Genomic DNA, 19540 nt, shown 5'->3' on the forward strand with positions numbered 1-19540 from the left:
GGGATGCTCAGGCCTCTTCCTAACACATCCAAGAGGGAATTCCCACTCCCCTCCTACTGCTATCTCCAGAGTCCCCATCCATAGTGCCAGGCTTGGGACGGAGTCTGTTCTGAACGCAGAGGTAATTTCTGGGAGCAAGTTTGGGCCCTCAGATCCCCACCCTCCTGCTGAACCAGGGATGAGCATCTTGGGCACCTTCCAGCCCAGGGCTCAGCTCTTGTGGAGCCAGTCTTAGGAGAAAAGGCCATGAAGAGCTGGCACCAAGGTTTGCCACGATCAGATCCTCGTGACAATTGTGGCTGGGGATCCTCCCATCAGATCACAGCCACCAGTTGTCCGTGTTATGGAAACAAGCAGGGAGCTGCTTTACCTTCCACGCTTTGTCTTATGGGTGGCAAACCCATTTTGTTCCTCTTGTCCTCTCCAGGAAGCAATCCTAACTCCTTGAGATGATCTCTGGGCAGTGATGTGGATGGAAATGTCTGTTCAAAGCTGGAGACAAAGAGACAACACAATCCTGTGACGGTGCTCACAGGGGTTCTTGGATGAGGGAAGAGACGAGGATCTGACTCCATGTTTCAGAAGGCTTGATTGATTATTTTATAATATATATTACATTAAAACTATACTAAATAAATAGAAGAAAAAGTTTCATCAGAAGGCTGGCTAAGAATAGAAAGGAATGATAACAAAAGCTTCTGTCTCAGACAGAGTCCAAGCCAGCTGACTGTGATTGGCCATTAATTAGAAACAACCACATGAGACCAATCCCAGATGCACCTGTTGCATTCCACAGCAGCAGATAACCATTGTTTGCATTTTGTTCCTGAGGTCTCCCAGCTTCTCAGGAGGAAAAATCCCAAGGAAAGGATTTTTCATAAGAGATGTCTGCAACACAATCCTGACCCACGTCCCCACGGGCTCCGGCCCCTTGCCACCATCACCTGCTCACAGGTGACTTTGGCAGTAAAGGCCATTGTTCTCCCAAGTCAATTGTGCCCCAACCCCAAGAACCATCCTGGGAAATAGGGTAACTCAGGAAAGGATTCCTGGCCATGATGGGGAATCAAGGGTTGCCAAAATACTCCCTCTGTGCCCAGGGGTCTGTTCACAGGCATGACAAACAGGCAGCTGTCACAGACATCTTTTCATTAAAAATCTTTCCTTAGGATTTTTCCTCCTGAGAAGCTGGGAGGCCTCAGGAACAAAATGTAAACAATGGTTATCTGCTGCTGTGGAATGCAACAGGTGCATCTGGGATTGGTCTCATGGGGATGTTTGGAATTAATGGCCAATCACAGCCCAGCTGGCTCTCTCTCCAAGCCACAGACCTTTGTTATTTTTTCTTTTCTATTCTTAGCTTAGCCAGCCTTCTGAGATGCAATCCTTTTCTTCTATTCTTTTAGTGCAGTTTTAATATAATATATATCTTAAAATAATAAATGAAGCCTTCTGAAACATGGAGTCAGATCCTCGTCTCTTCCCTCATCCTCAGACCCCTGTGACCATGGTCACAGGCAGGCACAAATGAGAGTCAGTGCTCTGCAGGGCTGCTGTGGCCATGAGGAGAAACTGCCCCCAGATCTCTGCAGAGGCCAAAGGTGCCAGGGGTGTTTGACTCACTTGGGAAAGATGAGGACACGGCCAGTGGAGCTCAGGGAAGCAACGGGCACCTCCCGGGGAACCACCACGCCCAGCTGCTGGAGAGCCTGCAGCACAGAAATGTGAAAGGTGCCAGCATGTGGGAATCCACAGAATCAGAGGGGTTTGAGAAAGCTGCAAAATGCAGGGCTCAGATACAGCAGAACTGTGATTAGAGCTGAGCAGCAGCCATGAGATTGGTCAGCAGAAAAATTATTTAAACTGTAGAAAAGCAAGGGCAAATAGAACAATGGGCTGTGTATTAATGCTTGTCTAGAATAACTCTCTAAGCTACAGAAAAGTTTATCTAGTGAGATATTAGGAAGGTTAAAGCTTAATAATGGAGCTCTGTGTGTTGTGTTTGAAGGCTCACAAGCAGGTATTGTATTTGAAATAAGCAAGCATTGTTTAACCAAAGGTAGCTGTGCTTATAGGGGTTGGATAGAACTACTGTCAATGTGCTTTTGCTTTGTGTGATTGGTCAAGAAGCTTATAAAGTGAAATGTAACATTAAGTTCTTGGTCTGCTGCCTGGGATGTGAGCTGGTGGCATCTTCCCATTGCCATAACCATGTAATGAGGCTGATGCTGAAAAATAAAAGCAGCTCAAGGTTCTTTCAGCATCAGCCCCATCTCATTCATGTCTGTAAACAGCTGCCCTTGCCAGCGTCACCAGCACACCCTCAATATGGCCAAGGCACTCAGGAGAGCAGCTCAGGGCAGGCAGAGCAGGTGGAATCATGCTCCTGGCCAGACCCTGGTGCCCATACACCAGCAGTGCTGGGGAGCTGCTCTGGCTCTGCCCAAGCAGGGGGGAAACAAAAGGCTCACCTTGAGCGTAGCCTTGTCCTGGATCCTCTCCCCGTTCACCTTCTCCAGCAAGTCCGGGTAGAACCTCATTAGCACCATGCTGCCCTCAATGAGGAGCACACCCACGTCCCTGAGGACCAAGGCCACGCTCACGCCCTTCTCCAGGCAGTGGTACAGCAGGGACAGGGTGCCCAGGATGCAGCCCTCCGCCTCTCTCCGGGACACAGAGGCCTCTGTGGCCACCCTGGCGTATTTCAGAGGCTGCAGCTGCTTACCCCCTGCAAAACCACAGAAATGGGAAGGTGCCACGAGGAACTTCCCTGTGGGAACTCAGCGCGTCCCTCTGGATGCCCAGAGTTGCCAAGAATCCTGTTAGGGGGCTTGGAGACCCTGGCATGCTGCCCACAACACCTGAAGACTTGATTTTGACCCTTGCAGCAAGTTGGAGGACCTGAAAGTCACACAGGTTTGAATGGTGTAATAACAAAACATGCACAGGGTGAAAATGTAAATTTTAGGATTTTTGGTATGGGGGTTATGGGGACAAGATGGAGGAATCAGGGCATGTCTAGTCCTTCTTCTTCTTGTTCTCCATTTTCTGCAGTGATGGTGGCACTTTGGGGTTGGTCTAGAGTAGAAGTGCACTGTCTAACACAGGTGATGGGTATTGGGAATTAAGTGTAAATATGTTATACGTAGTTTGTGATATAAAAGGACAACACAGAGTGCCCGTGGCTGCCCTGCTGAGCAGATCTCGGCTGGGCAGAAAGAAAATTTTATAGATAAGAATTAATAAACAACCTCAAGATGGAAAAGTGAAGAGTCCAGACTCGTTCTTCAGTTGCATGGGCTGAAGCAGAGACATCCTGCACATCCTGGGGCAGAGAATATCAACAGCAACTGGAGACTTCCCCAGTTCTTGGCCAAAGGCGTTTCCCAGCAGATGCTTTTAGAAATGTGGTGTGATCTACTCCACCCTGGGCCCACAGGGTTAAATGCTCTGTCTTACCAGCCAGGTCATCCTTGTTTTCCTGGTTTTGGGCTCCTCCAAGATTCCTGGCCAGGTGGAACACTGGCCTCTGCAGGATCACAGTCTTGTTCCCCACCACGGTCTCTGTGTGGACCACGTCAAAGGAGCCAAGGGTGGGAATTCGGATCCCCTGGAGCAGAAGGGAAAGGCCCAAAGGGCGAGAATTGGACAGAAGGAAGAGCCGAGGATGATTCCATCAATGGATGGTGCCTTTTGTCACAGACATCTTTTAGGAAAAATCCTTTCCTTAGGATTTTTCCTCCTGAGAAGCTGGGAGGCCTCAGGAACAAAATGGTTATCTGCTGCTGTGGAATGCAACAGGTGGGTCTGTGATTGATTATTTCTAATTAATGGCCAATCACAGTCAGCTGGCTTGGACTCTCTGTCCGAGACACAAACCTTTGTGATCATTCTTTGCTATTCTATTCTTAGCCAGCCTTCTGATGAAATTCTTTCTTCTATTCTTTTAGTATAGTTTTAATATAATATATATAATAAAATAATAAATCAAGCCTTCTGAAACATGGAGTCAGATCCTCAATCCAAGAACCCCTGTGAACACCGTCACAGCCTTTGACCAAACTTTGCCAACTCCCACTGTTCAGAGGTCAGGACAATGGGGAGAACCCTGGGGAGGAGGTGCTGGGGCCTCTTTTTTCCCTTTTCCCACCAAAAAGTCCATGCTGGAGTCAGACAGAGGCGGCTCGAGGACAACCCAAGTCTCCAGTGACAATGCCACCTCCCAGAGGTGGCACCACTCTTGCACAAGCTCCGTTTGTCCCTCAGCAGGGGATTTTGGGGTGGGCTTCCTGCATTCTGGGGAGGGCAAGGGGAACTGCAGGCCATGATCCACGAGGGGGGCCATGGGGACTCCTCACTGCTCTTCTGGGTGGGCAAAGGAGGACGTTGGTGCTGTCCCAGAGTGTTGGCCCAGGGTGTTGGCCCACCTTGCGCAGCAGCAGCTGCTGTCGGATGTTGCCGGCCACTGCGTCCCAGACAGCCTCTCGCTCTGGAAAACAAGGAAATGCCAGGTGTTGGAGCATCAGGGGGGGTTGCACGGTCAGGAGGGATGGAGATGAGAGATCTCTGCAGCCAGGTGGTGGAATTTGGGGTTTATTGTAAAGGGCCAAGGGCAGGGTCCTGCTGGGAGCTGCCAGGCACAGCTCAGAGCAGGCCTGAGAGAGGGAGAGGTAAAGAGAGAAGGCAAGAGCGTGGTAAAGAGAGAATGAGAGAGTAAAAGAGAGGATCAGAGGTTCCTGTAACAATACAATAAATCTTCTTCTGGTCATGGAACTTGCAGTTTATTGCAAAGGGCCAAGTGCAGGGCCCTGCTGGGAGCTGCAGCCACAGCTCAGAGCAGGCCTGAGAGAAGAGAGGGGGAGAGAGGATGAGAGGGTGAGAGAGTAAAAGCATAAGAGAGTAAAAGGGGTAAGAGAGTAAAAGGCAAGAGCTGAGAGACAAGAGGTAAGAGCAAGAGAGTGAAGTTCCCATTACAACACAATAAATCGTCTTCTGTGTTGAATATTCTCATTCTCACTAACCAATCCAGTACAAGATACAAATCCTACAGCATTTACATACAGCCTATAAGAATCATTACATTACCATCCTGTGTTACATTTTAAACCCTACAAACTCCTCTTTGGGCCCTTCTGCCAAGCTGTAGGGTCTGCTCTGAGCCTTGGAGCTGTCTGCAAGCAGAGGGTGTTGTTCCATCAAAAGGGGATCACCTTCAGCCAGCCACACCATTGTTTTCCAGTTGTTCAGTAACTGAGGGATCTCAAAGCTTGCTTTCATTTCAATCTCGCTTATAGTTTACATATTCTCAACATCTTTTGCCAGGCAATCATATTTATAAGGCTTTCCTGTTTCATCTTCCCCAACACCCAGGTTCTGCTGTGTTTCTGCTGGCTCTCAGCCTTCCAGCACCCCTTGGGCTGTGTGTCACTGCTGTCCCCAGCTCCAGCTGATTTTCCCTGCATCCCTGTGAGGGCAGCTCCTGCAGCAATGCTCCTGTACCTGTGAGGGTGATGTTCGGCATCATGGGCACGAACTGCATCCCACCCCAGAAATCCATCTGGGATGGGTTCACACCACTGTCAGCAGCCATGGCCTCAGGGGTGAGGATGTTCACCCTCAGAGCTCTCTCCAGAATGCAGAACCCACCACCCCGCAGCCCCTCTTGTCCTGCTGTGTCACAGGCTCTGTGTGACATCACAGTCCCACCACTATTCCAGATCAGACTTTTGAAAAATGATGCTCTGGGCCCTTTAAACGAGGCTTTGCGCCATAAAATCATAAGCCTTGGAGCTTAAGAGTGTGGTTTTGTAGTCCCAGAGAGTGGGTTTGGACCTCAAATCTATTCTTTGGTCTGCCAAATGTGGGCTTTGGGGATTTAAAAGTAATGCTCTTCTCCCCAGTTTTGAGGCTTGCATTTTATATATACATTATATATTATATATTATATATTATATATTATATATTATATATTATATATTATATATTATATATTATATATTATATATTATATATCATATATCATAATCATATATAATTTATTATATATTATATATTATAATTTATAATTTTTATACATATATACACACATATATATAATAAGAATTTGGGCTTGGAAAGCTCAGTGTGAAGTCTGAGAAATAATCAACAATAATCTTTTGAAGCTTGAAACAGTGTTTTGACCTCTACGTTTTTCTTTTTTACCTTTTTGTTTAAAATATTTTATTAGTACTTTTTATTAATTAGTATTTTAATTGGGGGGTTTCATTACCCAAGGATTTCTTTCTTCAGGATCCCGTTGTGAGGCACCAGCTCTCAAAGCAAGCAGAGCTCAGTGTTGTGCTAGAGGTTTGTAAGTCAGGGAAAACAGAGACAATAAAATACAGTGAAAAAGATAAATGGCTTGACTTTAGAGACGTGTAAGGAACCACTCAGTGCTTAAACCCCAGTGAATTGATGAATGCTGTAGACTCCTCTGAAGCAACTGGAACACAAAATACCAGATGATAGGATGAAATTGGCTTATAAAGTGAGCAATATTGTGATTTGGAGTGACCTCAAGCCTCCTTAATCTTTAATAGCAAAACCTTTCTGACACCAAGGAAAGCATGATGGATCTTGTATGGCATTCATCTGCCTCTTGAAAGATGCCAAAAGCTACTTGGGAGAGTTTATCCAACTCCAGTCTTCAGTGATCAGAGATGCCAAGGGGATTAAGGAGGGAATTTGACACAGTCGGAGGTGTTATATTTTGGGAAGATAAACTAGACATCAAACCCAGCGATTTAAAGTCATTCGAGAGAATGAGGGCAACCTTAAAGCAATTTGGGAGGGAAGCAAAAGTAAAGGTTTCTTCCAAGGTCACAGCACACAGAGAAGTCTGGGGTAGATAAAGGCCTGGAAAGCTGACCCATTGATTACTGGGGAAAAGGAAGAGGATGTGTTACAGACTGGGTGTGTGGCTGTATTTTGGAGCTTGATATTCTGGTATTGTAAAACTAGATTACTTTGCTATTGTGGAACTCGGTATTCTGGTATTTTGAAACTGGGTTGCTCTGGCATTAGACCATAGCTGCTGATTCAGCCTGGAACAGCACCGCTGAAGCAGACTGGCCAAAAATCTCAGATATGCGAGGTAGACATGTTAAAAACGGGAACGGGATGCCGGTCCTAAAGTGACTTCAGCGTTTATTATAAAAAAAGAAAGTCCCAAAGCAAGGGGGCCTGCGGGCCGAGCAGGAGCGTTCCCCGCCCGCGCACCGGGACCGGACGCGCCGTGACGCCACAGCCGGAAGCACATTTTCATTACTATTAAACTTTTTTATTACTATTAAACTTTTAACATTTTAAAAACAAGCGATCGGCGTTTTCCACACCCGCGGCCCCGCCCGTCCCCGGCACCGGACGCGCCGTGACGCCACTGCCGGAAGCGCCTCGGTGCCATCGCTGCCCGCAGCCCCGGCGGCCGCTCCGTGCCGGTGCCGGTGCCGGTGCCGGTGCCGGCCATGAGCAAGCGCAAAGCTCCCCAGGAGAGCCTCAATGAAGGCATCACCGATTTCCTCATCGGTAGGTGTGCGCGCTCGCTCGGGTCTGTGGGTGGGAAGGGCCGCGGCTCGGCTGCTCTCACCGCGGTTCTCCCGCAGAGCTCGCCAACTACGAGCGCAACGTGAACCGGGCCATCCACAAGTACAACGCGTACAGGTACCGCTCCCTTCCCCTCACGCCGTGCCCCGTGCCGGGCTCCAGCCCCTTCCGGGCGCTGACCGGCACCGCTCCGCAGGAAAGCGGCCTCGGTCATATCTCGGTATCCCAGCAAGATACAGAGTGGGGCTGAAGCCAAGAAGCTGGTAAGTGCTCGTGTGTGGGCTGCCCCGGGAGGAGCTGGGCAGCCGGAGCGGGGATGAGGTGCCCGGAGCTGCTGGGAAGCGTGGGGGCAGATGGAGCGGGGATGAGGTGCCCGGAGCTCCTGGGAAGGATGGGGGGCAGCTGGAGCTGGGGACGAGGTGCCGGGGGTTGCTGGGGAGCAAGGATGAAGTGCCCGGGGTTCCTGGGAAGTGTTGGGGGCAGTTGGAATAGGGATGAGGTGCTCGGAGTTCCTAGGGAACAGAGATGAGATGCCGGGTGTTCCTGGGGAGCATTGGGGGCATGGGGGCAGTTGGAGCGGGGATGAGGTGCCCGGAGCTCCTGGGAAGGATGGGGGGCAGCTGGAGCGGGGGACGAGGTGCCGGGGGTTCCTGGGGAGCAAGGATGAAGTGCCCGGGGTTCCTGGGAAGTGTTGGGGGCAGTTGGAATAGGGATGAGGTGCTCGGAGTTCCTAGGGAACAGGGATGAGGTGCCGGGTGTTCCTGGGGAGCATTGGGGGCAGTTGGAGCTGGGGATGAGGTGCCCGGGGTTCCTGGGGAACGTGGATGAGGTGCTGAGGCTCCTGGGGGACGTGGAGGCAGCTGGAGCAGGGATGAGGTGCCGGGGGTTCCTGGGAAGAATGGGGGGCAGCCGGAGTGGGGATGAGGTACTGGGAATTCCTGGGAAACGTGGGGGCAGCCAGGGCAGGGATAAGGTTCCTGGGGAGCGGGGATGAGGCGCCAGGAATTCCTGGGGGAAGGATGGGGTGCAGCCAGAGCAGGGATGAGGTGTTCAGGGTTCCTGGAAAGCTTTGGGGGCAGCCAGAGGGGGGATGAGGTGCCCGGGGTTCCTGGAAGCCTTGGGGGCAGCCTCGCTTCTCCCGGCGCCTCTTTCTGCTACCCCAGTCAGAGTTTGGGGACACGGACCGGGTGTGGCCACTGTGGGGGTTCCAGAGCTGGAACTGGGCATCCCATCTGAGCCTCTGGCTGTAAAAATGTCTTTCCCCTTTGCTTTCACTCCTTTGTTAATTCAGAGGTCTTGAGCAGTAAGAATCAAAGCCTTGTTCAAACTTATTGCTGTATAAACTTGATATAACCCTTGCATTACAGTGTTTATGCCATTTACGTTGTACCCTTGAATTCTTGTGTTCTTTTATGCTCCAATATTTTATTGTGGTCTTGGGTGCCCCATAGTTCTTTCTAGACTCTAAATTCTAGGGAGTTTTCCTTGCTTCCCACATATAATGACTTTAAGTGATTTTTGAGTTAACTTGTTTGTACTCACCCCCCAATATTTAGGATGGAGTGGGTGCTAAAATAGCTGAAAAGATAGATGAGTTCTTATCCACTGGAAAGCTACGTAAATTGGAAAAGGTGAGTGTCTTTCTCCTGTTCTGTATTTCTCAATAGCTGCTTTTTTTGATAACTTGCAAACTAGTCTGTGTGCTCTGCACATTTCTGTTGTCTCTGGAGACTCTTAGGAGTGGTGGTATGATAAGTAGAAATCAAGGATTGAGAAGCCTTAAAACTGTCTATTTATTAAAATATTTTAGCTTACGTAATCAGCATGTGCAGGTCTTCTGTCAGAAGTGGAGATCTTGCTGGAAGGCTCTGGAGTTTGTGCTTTAATCCTGCTCACTTTAGCATGGCCAGCTGGGGGTTTTCAGGCTAGTTACGTGTGGCATTATTGTAAGGCTTGGTGCTGTTTTGTAGTGAACCTCTAAACCAGAGTCTGACTGAGCTCTTTTATCTTCTTGAGGTTTCATTTTGTTTGTTTATTTCACTGTTTTGGTTTTGTAGATTCGGCAGGATGATACAAGCTCTTCTATCAATTTCCTGACACGAGTCACTGGCATTGGGTAAAAGTTTCTTGGGGTGTTTTTAGGGCTTTTTTTTTTTTCCTTTCTCCTGTTCATTTGATGGAATTATGAGCAGAATTTGGATGATTGCACATAATGAAGGGAATGAGCCTGAGGTGCTGATGTAATGCCCACACTGACACACTGTAGTTGTGATTATGGGATTGAATGAGACAAAAGGGTGGAGAATGATGAATTCCAGACTTTGTGGTTGAGGAGTATGAGTGGGAATCTTCCTGAGAGGGGAAAGAGAGAGGTGTGGGTCAAGAATGGAACTGTGGGAGTGAGACTCTGACTTCAAGGTTTTTGTAAAAGGAGAAGCAGAGCCTGGAAGGAGACAACAAAACAAAAAAAAAACTTAAACGAACTTAAAAAGCCCATGAGAACTCTGCTGCAATGTTATCATGCATTTGGTATTACTGTCTGAAGCAATATTACCTATTTGCTGTCACTTTTTTTTCATTTCCTACAATTATACATCACTGTATAGTTATACCAATGCTAAAAAATGTGCAGGCCAAGCTTTGGATCTCTGCTGACCAAAAGCATTAACTGAAAATGAGCGTGCTGAAAAGATGTAAGCATCACAAGCAAGCAACCTCAGTCCTAAAAAAACAACCCACACTTATAAATAATGTCCTGTTTGGTGTTGTAAGATTCTTGCTGTTCCTGATGCCAGATTCCCTTGTCTCTTTGCAGTCCTGCTGCTGCCAGGAAGTTTGTTGAGGAAGGAATTAAGACTTTAGAAGGTAAGTGTGAATATGAGGCCTTGCTTCACACTCCAGTAATCTTTTTTTCTGTCAAGCTGCCTCTTCCACAGTGATATTTATAACAAATATGCCCTAGGCTTTGAGGAGGGTGTGTAAAATGCTAAAGCTGGTGCACAGGCTTAAGGCATTTCATACAAATACTCATATATATATACATATTTCATGCATATATTCATATATATACATATTTCATGCAAATATTCATGTATATACGTATTTCATACATATATTCATATATATACATATTTCATGCATATATTCATATATATACATATTTCATACATATATTCATATATATATACATATTTCATACGTATATTCATGTATATACATATTTCATACATATATTCATGTATATACATATTTCATGCATATATTCATATATAGACATATTTCATGCATATATTCATGTGTATACATATTTCATACATATATTCATATATATGTACATGTTTCATGCATATATCTATATATAGACATGTTTCATATATATACATGTTTCATACATATATTCACATATATACATATTTCATGCATATATTCACATATATACATATTTCATGCATATATTCATATATATACATATTTCATACTTATATTCATATATAGACATATTTCATGCATATATTCATGTATATATATATTTCATACATATATTCATATATATGTACATGTTTCGTGCATATATCTATATATAGACATATTTCATATATATACATGTTTCATACATATATTCATATATATACATATTTCATGCATATATTCACATATATACATATTTCATGCATATATTCATATATAGACATATTTCATACATATATTCCTATATATACATGTTTCATACATAGACATGTTTCATGCATATATTCATATATATACATATTTCATGCATCTATTCATATATATACATATTTCATACATATATTTTCATATAAAGTAAAGTACACGCAGGTTACATGGAAGGTAACAAGGATTTTGGCTTTTTGGTGGTCTGTTAAATCTTGTTGGAAATGCTCTGTGCATCCTATCAGCTGCTGTGTAGGTAATTTGAAATTCCCTCCTTTGAGGTTGTATTCTTTTTATGTGCATCATCTTTGCATTGATAGAAACTTACTGTAAGATGTCTACTTCTCGGTTAATTATTTTGTTTGAATTTTTTTTCTAGATCTAAGAAAAATTGAGCACAAGCTGACTCATCACCAGCGAATTGGGTTGAAGTAAGCTTTCTTGGGTACAAGTGCTTGGTGTTTCTAGTGACTCCTTCAGACACCAGGGTGTAATGTGAGGTTACTCAGGCTGAGTAAGGGTCTCTCCTCCTTTAGACACGAGGGTGTAATGTAAGGTTACACAGGCTGAGTAAGGGTCTCTCCTCCTTCACACACCAGGGTGTAATGTAAGGTTACACAGGCTGAGTAAGGTTCTCTCCTCCTTCAGACACCAGGGTGTAATGTGAGGTTACTCAGGCTGAGTAAGGGTCTCTCCTCCTTCACACACCAGGGTGTAATGTAAGGTTACACAGGCTGAGTAAGGGTCTCTCCTCCTTCACACACCAGGGTGTAATGTAAGGTTACTCAGGCTGAGTAAGGGTCTCTCCTCCTTTAGACACCAGGGTGTAATGTAAGGTTACACAGGCTGAGTAAGGGTCTCTCTGTGCTCTACATTCTGCCTTTCAGCAGTTATTTAGAGCTTTTGTTGCATTTGGATTAGAAGGCTTGGGAAGTTGATATCAAGTGACTGCCTCAGTTAGCTTGTGGAGAATCACTTTAGCAAGGTCGTGGAGTTGTTTCTTCACCATCTGCATAAAAGTGGCCCAGGCTGGTTTTTTATGTGCTGTGAACAAGGTAACCTTTGCATGTCTGAACTTGAGAATGTTGTGTTTGTCCCTCAGTATTCATCAGCTTCAGTGCTGTTTGTTGAGTGTCTTTGCTGTGGTGGTTTTGGAGGAACTATAGCTGTGCTTGTCAGAAGCTGCAGGTGAACCAAATAAAGCCAAAAATGTTTCACTTGCCCTCTTTTTCTCCACAATCCAGCAGCTTGCTGACAATTTGAGTTTTACAGTGAAGGCAAATATATCTGGAGCTGTATTTGAGTTGAGAGCTTCCATTTATCTCCTTCCAGTGGGGAACCTGCTTGCTGGTGGGCTGAGTCTTGTCAGGAACATTTTGTATTTTCAGAGGGCTGTGTAAATATTAAGCATTTATTTATGTGGTAATATCTCTCCCACCTCACAGCAGCTCTTTGTGTACAGTGGAAATACTGAAACCACGTTCTGAGCATTGTCAAACTCACAGCTGTGAGTTTTTACTGTCACCTTGCAAGATTGCTCAGATGTTTAATGAGAGGAGCTTTTTGTGATGTGACAGTAGTGTTAGTTAGTATTCTTTCCTCTGCTATACATTTAATTGACTAAAATTTTAAGATGCTGCCCCTACCACTCTTTCAGGTACCTCTATTTTTATATTTGCAGATACTTTGAAGATTTTGAGAAAAGAATCCCGAGGGAAGAAATGCTGCAAATGCAGGTAAAAAAATCTCATTGTTAAGAATGTGATGTAGTGATGGCCAGTGAATGACTGACCACTTCTAAACACATTTCTTTCCTTTTCACATAGGAAATTGTGCTCAAAGAGATAGAGAAACTGGACCCAAGCTATATTGCTACAGTGTGTGGCAGTTTTAGGCGAGGTTGGTACTCTGTGATGTTTTCTTTATTTTGGGATAACAAAAAGACAAGTTACTGTGTGTGTGTTGTTCTTCTTGTCAGACTGTGCTGGAACCTGGCCTTTCCTGTTGGTATTGTCTTGTCTAGCTAGTTCAGTGATGAGACACCAGAATAAATCCTTGCTTCTCCATCCTTCCCCCATAAAGAGCAATATCTTGTAAACATGAATTGTTTCCTTTGTTTTTACATTACCAACGTTTTTACTTCATTGCTATAGAGTACAGCAAGAAATTCTTGGACATTTTATGGATGAGAATATAAACTTTTGATGAAAGAACAAAATTCTTTTACTTTAGGATTATTTTTTGTTTTGCTAATGTCTCTAATAGTGACATTCCCTGCTAGAAAATCATGTTTACGAGAGGTAAGATGTATGTTCAGCAATATTAGTATATTGAATTTTTCTTTGCTTCTTTCTTCCCAGGTGCAGAGTCAAGTGGTGACATGGATGTTCTCCTGACCCATCCCAGTTTCACATCAGAATCAACCAAACAGGTGCTTTTCTCAGATGCCACAGATCAGAACTGTACATTGCATACAGTCTCAGACTTGTATTGCAGCTTTTTGTGGGTTTATATTTACTAAAATATTGAAATTTTCCCTTGGAATGCCCTGTTTATTTTGAGGAGTTATAATTCTTTCTCAGATCATTGTATTATGTTGTGTTTCTCTTGCAGAATTAGTCAATATGTTTATTTTTACCCTTCTCTCCTTCTTCCTGTCACACATATTCCCCCACCCTTTGAATTCCTGTGCTTTAACAATGCAGAACTGTAAAGCTGACTGGATTAAAGGTAGTCTGATTATTTCTTTATTTTGGCTACCAAAATCATTTAGCTGATAGGAGACTGTCCTGCTGCCCTTGGAATCTTTTGGGACCAACTCTGAAGCAGTACTAATGACAGTGTTGTTTATTTTTTTCTTATGTTCCTTCTGTAGATTTGTTGTTTAAAAGCTGCATTAAATTTGTCATTTCCAACTAAAGGCAATCTCAATATTGGTGGAAATTGTTTTTATCTTGCACAACTGTAATTTTATCAGCTTTTTCCCATTATTTTTGTTACATTTTTTTCCATTTGGGTCAAATTTCATGTAGAGTAGTACATATAATTATAATGATGTCCTGTACTTATTGGAGCCTCTATCTAGTAAATATAGGTAAGATATTCTTGTTATTTGTGAAGTAATTTCTTCTTCTTTCTTACCATTATTCCCAGTCAAAACTTTTGCATAAAGTTGTAGAACAGCTGGAAAAAGTCCACTTTATCACAGATATGCTGTCTAAAGGGGACACCAAATTCATGGTAAGAGCTTTTTTGGTGGTGCAGGATGTTGTGGGGGGATTTATTTTCCTGACAGAAGTCAGGATGAATACAATTGCTTGTGCTGCTGGAGCTGGGGGTGATGTGGGTTTGTTTTTTTAATTCTGCTTGCACCTCATAAGAATTTCCTGCAGGTAATTCTTATGGTGAGATTTCAGTATTAGAAAGTTTAATACACAGTACTATTATTATTATTATTATTATTAGTATTAGTATTAGTATTTAAATACACAGTGTTTATTAGAAAGTAAATACACTGATATTTGTGTAGTTCTGAACCCTGCTGACACAACCTTCATCACATAATGTCAGTTTTATCCTGGGACCTCAGCACAACGTCACTTCTTCAGTTGCACCAGTGACCACTTCTGTAATTGTCCTCAGGATCTTGGAAACATTTAGCTTTGATCTCAAAACTATGTTTACCTGATTTTGTCTAATATATAATTTTGTCTCCTTTTGTGTCAGTTTTGCTGCAGAACAGATTTAATGGATAAGCTACTAGACCTAGGATATAATAGAGATTATGTGGGATGCCTAAAGCAAGTAATGAATTACAAAAACTTTAATTTTTTAGATCCCATGCTGACAGTGCAGGGCTTTTTTTCTTTTCTTAACCTGCTGATATTTGTGCATACTGAAAAGCCTGATAATAATGACAGGAAATGAGGATCCTTCCTGGTGCAATAAAAATTTAAGCAGCAGTTATATGTTACACTGAACAGTTCTCACAACAGTGTAAAATAGTGATTCACTGTATTCTGATATCTGGCTGCTCCAGTAAAATTGTTCAATTCAGCAGGGATTTAACTTTGCTTTCCAGGATGGCTGAGGATTGTTTAGAGGTTTTTTAGGGGTGGGAAGGTAAAGATGGTTCTCAAATCTGTTGAATTTCATCTGAATTTGTCTCCTGCCTTATTTCCTCACAGGGTGTCTGCCAGCTGCCAGATAAAGAGGATGGAACAGCTTATCCACACCGCAGGATTGATATCAGGTACATGAGCCAAACCCCCCCAGTTCAGCTGTCTGCTACAGAGGAGGCATTTGCATAAAATTTTCATTCAGACATCTACTTCTGTGTTCATAACATGGCCATTTACTATTTTTCTAATCCCTTTGAAATGTGGCAGCCACTGGACAACTGCCAGTAATTACAACAGGTTATCAGCAATAATGCTGTGCTTCAAATCATGATATTCTGATAGAATATCAGAATTGTGTCCTATTTTATCATCCTGCTTTGACACTGATTCTGTGCAGGAGTGCAAGCACCATAACCAGGTAGTTACACCAGTAACTTCTGGGGAAGGGTAGATAGGCTGAACCTTCCTTTCATAGGCAGTTCCTTCCACTTTTGCATCTGGTTTGTGGGAAAATTAAATGTACAGAGCTGCAGAATGTACACACATGAACACAGAGTAAACCTACACATGTCTGAATACTGAATTTTAAATTATATTTGTTCTAAGTCTTCCCTTTTCCTTTTTCTTCTAGGCTTATCCCAAAAGATCAGTATTACTGTGGTGTGCTGTATTTCACAGGCAGTGATATATTCAATAAGAACATGAGAGCTCATGCTCTGGAGATGGGTTTCACCATCAATGAGTACACAATACGTCGCTTGGGTGTTACTGGTCAGTCTGAGTTCTTGCACAGAGCCTCCTTTCTACTCTTTTCTGCTCCTTTCTACTCTTTCTGCTCCTTCCTACCCCTTCCTACTCTTTCTACTCCTTTCTGCTCTCCCTACTCTCCCTGCTCTTTCTACTCCTTTCTACTCTTTTCTGCTCTTTTCTGCTCCTTTCTGCTCCTTTCTAATCATTTCTGCTCTCCCTACTCTTACTCTTTCTACTCTTTCTACTCTTTCTACTCTTTCTACTCTTTCTACTCTTTCTACTCTTTCTACTCTTTCTACTCTTTCTACTCTTTCTACTCTTCCTACTCTTCCTACTCTCTCTACTCTATCTACTCTCTCTACTCTTTCTACTCTTTCTACTCTCCCTACTCTCCCTACTCTCCCTACTCTCCCTACTCTCCCTACTCTTTCTACTCTCCCTACTCTCTCTACTCTCCCTACTCTCCCTACTTTCCAAGTTATGCATTTTGTGTGGACTCCTTCAATTGGTTGTAATTGTTTTGGAAGTATTTCTGATAAATGCAATATTTTGTGGAATTTTTCACAGTGTCCTGTTTGATACTGGGCACCATTACAGCAAGAAGGTGCAGCCTGCTTACACAAGGTTATCTCTTTGGGCCTCCTAATCTACTTAAAGTCTTAGTGATTTAAAGATTTATTTTTTTCTGTGCTGTGCACAGCACATATTTAGTTTCCTCCTCTTCTCACAGGGTATATCATGTCCTTTAGTTGCTTTGCTTTGGAGGAGGGTTGTCTATATAAACCCACACACAATTATAAATTTATTTACCTGCATAACCACATGGCCCAAAGTTAATTCATTCTTTCCTTTGATATTAATAAGAATCAGCATGTAAACACTGTGAAAATTTTGTTCTGGGTGGTTTCTTCAGGTATTTTTTTACTTACAGCAGTTTTATCTTAATCTTGCCATGCATTTGGCATTTCTGAATGGTACAGACTTTTCCACCTTTCAAATATTCTGTGTAATTTCCTTGCAGGAGTTGCTGGAGAGGCCCTGCCAGTGGAATGTGAAAAAGACATTTTTGATTATATCCAGTGGAAATACCGAGAGCCAAAGGACCGGAGTGAATAACAAACTGCTTGTCTGGGTTTAGAGCTTAAAGATATTTTCATAGCTTTTTACAAAGATGTGAAAGTGCATAGTCTTACCTTGAATGTTACTGGAAAAACACTCTGTTACTGGTGTCTAAAGCAAGTCCATGGCACTTGAACAGAACAGAATGTGTTGTGCAGATAAATCCTGTGAGATTTCATTTTTATGTAGTCACAGAATAATTTGGGTTGGTAGGGACCCCTAAATGTCATTTTGTCCAGTCCCCCTGCCATGAGCAGGGGTTCTTTGACTGGAGAACATTGCTTAGAGCCCCATCTTTGACTAGGGAAGATTACTTAGAGTCCAGTCTGCCCCTGAAAGTTTCCAGGGATGGGGCACCCAGCATCTCTCTTTGTATCTCGTATTTATGTAGATACCAGAATGAAAAAATGCTGAGTATCATAAAGCACTCCTGAAAAGTACCATTTTTAACCATTCTCTATCTCCTCACACCTGTGTTAGGTGTCTTGGTGCAGTGCTGAAGCTCATGATGAGTTTGTCCTTCTAAAATCTTTCAAATATGGGCTCCATGCTAAGGTGGCCATTCTCCTGTTACATGTGAATTGTGAATTTTGTTCCTAGACATGTTGTAATATTGATTGCAGTGCTCTGTGTTTCTTTTGGTTTGGTCTGATTAATTTATGCATTGCTACCACTCCTGCAGATTCAATCTGCCCTTTTTTATATGCAAATCTGTCAAATCTTATTTTACACCTCCCCTTTAATTGTTGGGAAAGGTAATGACTATTTTGGATGTGAGACAAGGTCTCTTCAGTAATGCATTACTGGTTGTATTTGGGACAGGGATTCTGTTGTTTAACTTAAATGTTCAAAGTAGTAACTACTTCCATGATTTACCAGCATGACCATGGAATTTATTGCTGGTGCTGCATTTGAATATTTTGTCTTATTTTCATTTCATTTAAGCCTGCAGAACAATTCCATTTTCAACTTATACGAGGAGAGTTGATCAATCTTAGTAATGGACATTACTGATGCTCTTACTTACCCATTGAATTTCTTCCATTTTTCTTGTCAGGAGTTTTAATTTTATTTTCTGGGAATGTTCCCCAGTGCTAATGCATGCAGTAGTATGGAAGAAAACAAGAAATTGGTGCTATGTAAAGTATTTTGATGCCTCATTGTAAAAATATATATATAGGTGATATATTTAGTATTTTCTTCAGTTATCAGTGGGAATAAACAAATTGAATAGTCCATCATGAATGTGTAGTGTTCTTTGATTATTTTGCTCTATATGTGGTCTTTGTTTTATTTGCTGTAATTTTAGAAGATCAAAAGGCAGTAACACATGTTTACCATGTTCACAAATGTTTCCCGGGCACAGAAACACAACACATACAATATTAATTTTAATACTTGCAAAAAGCCAGTCATAAAATGCTCATTTTTCACAGTGGGTGAAGGGTTTGAGAGCACCTTTAGTGCCTGCTGGAGTCTCATACTGGCTCTGACAGGCTGAGTCCTTGCTATAAAAAAAAGTATATTACATAGCATAATCATAATTTCTATTTTAACATTGTTTATAACCTAAAACTATAATTAACACAATACTTGAGAAAATTATTACTGCATAACTTTATAAGAGAACACATATGTGTGTTATGTTAGAAAGTTATGCTGTATTATATCTATTATATATATATTATATTATATAATTATATAATATAATATTATACTATATCTATTATATAATATATATAATAGATATTGTATAATATAATATATTATATCTATTATATATTATATATTATATATATTATCTATAATATATATCATATATAATATATAATATATGACACATAATATTGTATATAATATATATTATAGATATAATATTGTATATAATATATATTACATATAATAGATATAGTATATAGTATATATAATATTTTATATACTATGCATTATATATTAGGCTGTATTAAATATATTGTATATACATATATATTTTATATACACACATATATATACATTATATATATATTATATATATACATAATATTGTATATAATATATATTATATATAATAGATATAGTATATAGTATATTTTATATACTATGTATTATATATATTAGGCTGTATTATATATATACATATATATTATATATACACATATATACATTATGTATAAACATATATATATACACAATATTGTATATAATATATATAATATATATAGTATATATTATATATAATATTTTATACACTATGTATTATATATATTATGCTGTATTATATTTATATTATATTATAT

At 42.0% G+C, this 19540-nt stretch overlaps 1 protein-coding gene across 1 annotated transcript; it reads left to right on the plus strand.

The window, feature by feature from the left end:
* Nucleotides 1–7435: 7435 nt before the first annotated feature.
* POLB (DNA polymerase beta) lies at nucleotides 7436–18484 on the plus strand. Its single transcript, XM_059490877.1, has 14 exons — nucleotides 7436–7563; nucleotides 7641–7698; nucleotides 7778–7844; nucleotides 9138–9212; nucleotides 9639–9697; nucleotides 10397–10446; nucleotides 11633–11684; nucleotides 12935–12989; nucleotides 13080–13152; nucleotides 13614–13684; nucleotides 14407–14493; nucleotides 15441–15505; nucleotides 16006–16145; nucleotides 17146–18484. The coding sequence occupies exons 1-14, from the start codon at nucleotides 7503–7505 to the stop codon at nucleotides 17238–17240; spliced, it is 1008 nt and encodes a 335-aa protein (XP_059346860.1). The 5' UTR covers nucleotides 7436–7502; the 3' UTR covers nucleotides 17241–18484.
* The last annotated feature ends 1056 nt before the right edge of the window (nucleotides 18485–19540 follow it).

The sequence above is a fragment of the Ammospiza nelsoni genome, chromosome 30 (genome assembly GCF_027579445.1).
Source record: "Ammospiza nelsoni isolate bAmmNel1 chromosome 30, bAmmNel1.pri, whole genome shotgun sequence".
Classification (NCBI taxonomy): Eukaryota; Metazoa; Chordata; class Aves; order Passeriformes; family Passerellidae; genus Ammospiza; species Ammospiza nelsoni.

Coding starts and splice junctions, on each gene's coding strand:
- POLB (XM_059490877.1), top strand. CDS start 7,503: ATGAGCAAGCGCAAAGCTCCCCAGGAGAGCCTCAATGAAGGCATCACC. Junction 7,845..9,137: donor GGGCTGAAGCCAAGAAGCTG/GTAAGTGCTCGT, acceptor CCCAATATTTAG/GATGGAGTGGGTGCTAAAAT. Junction 11,685..12,934: donor CACCAGCGAATTGGGTTGAA/GTAAGCTTTCTT, acceptor TTATATTTGCAG/ATACTTTGAAGATTTTGAGA.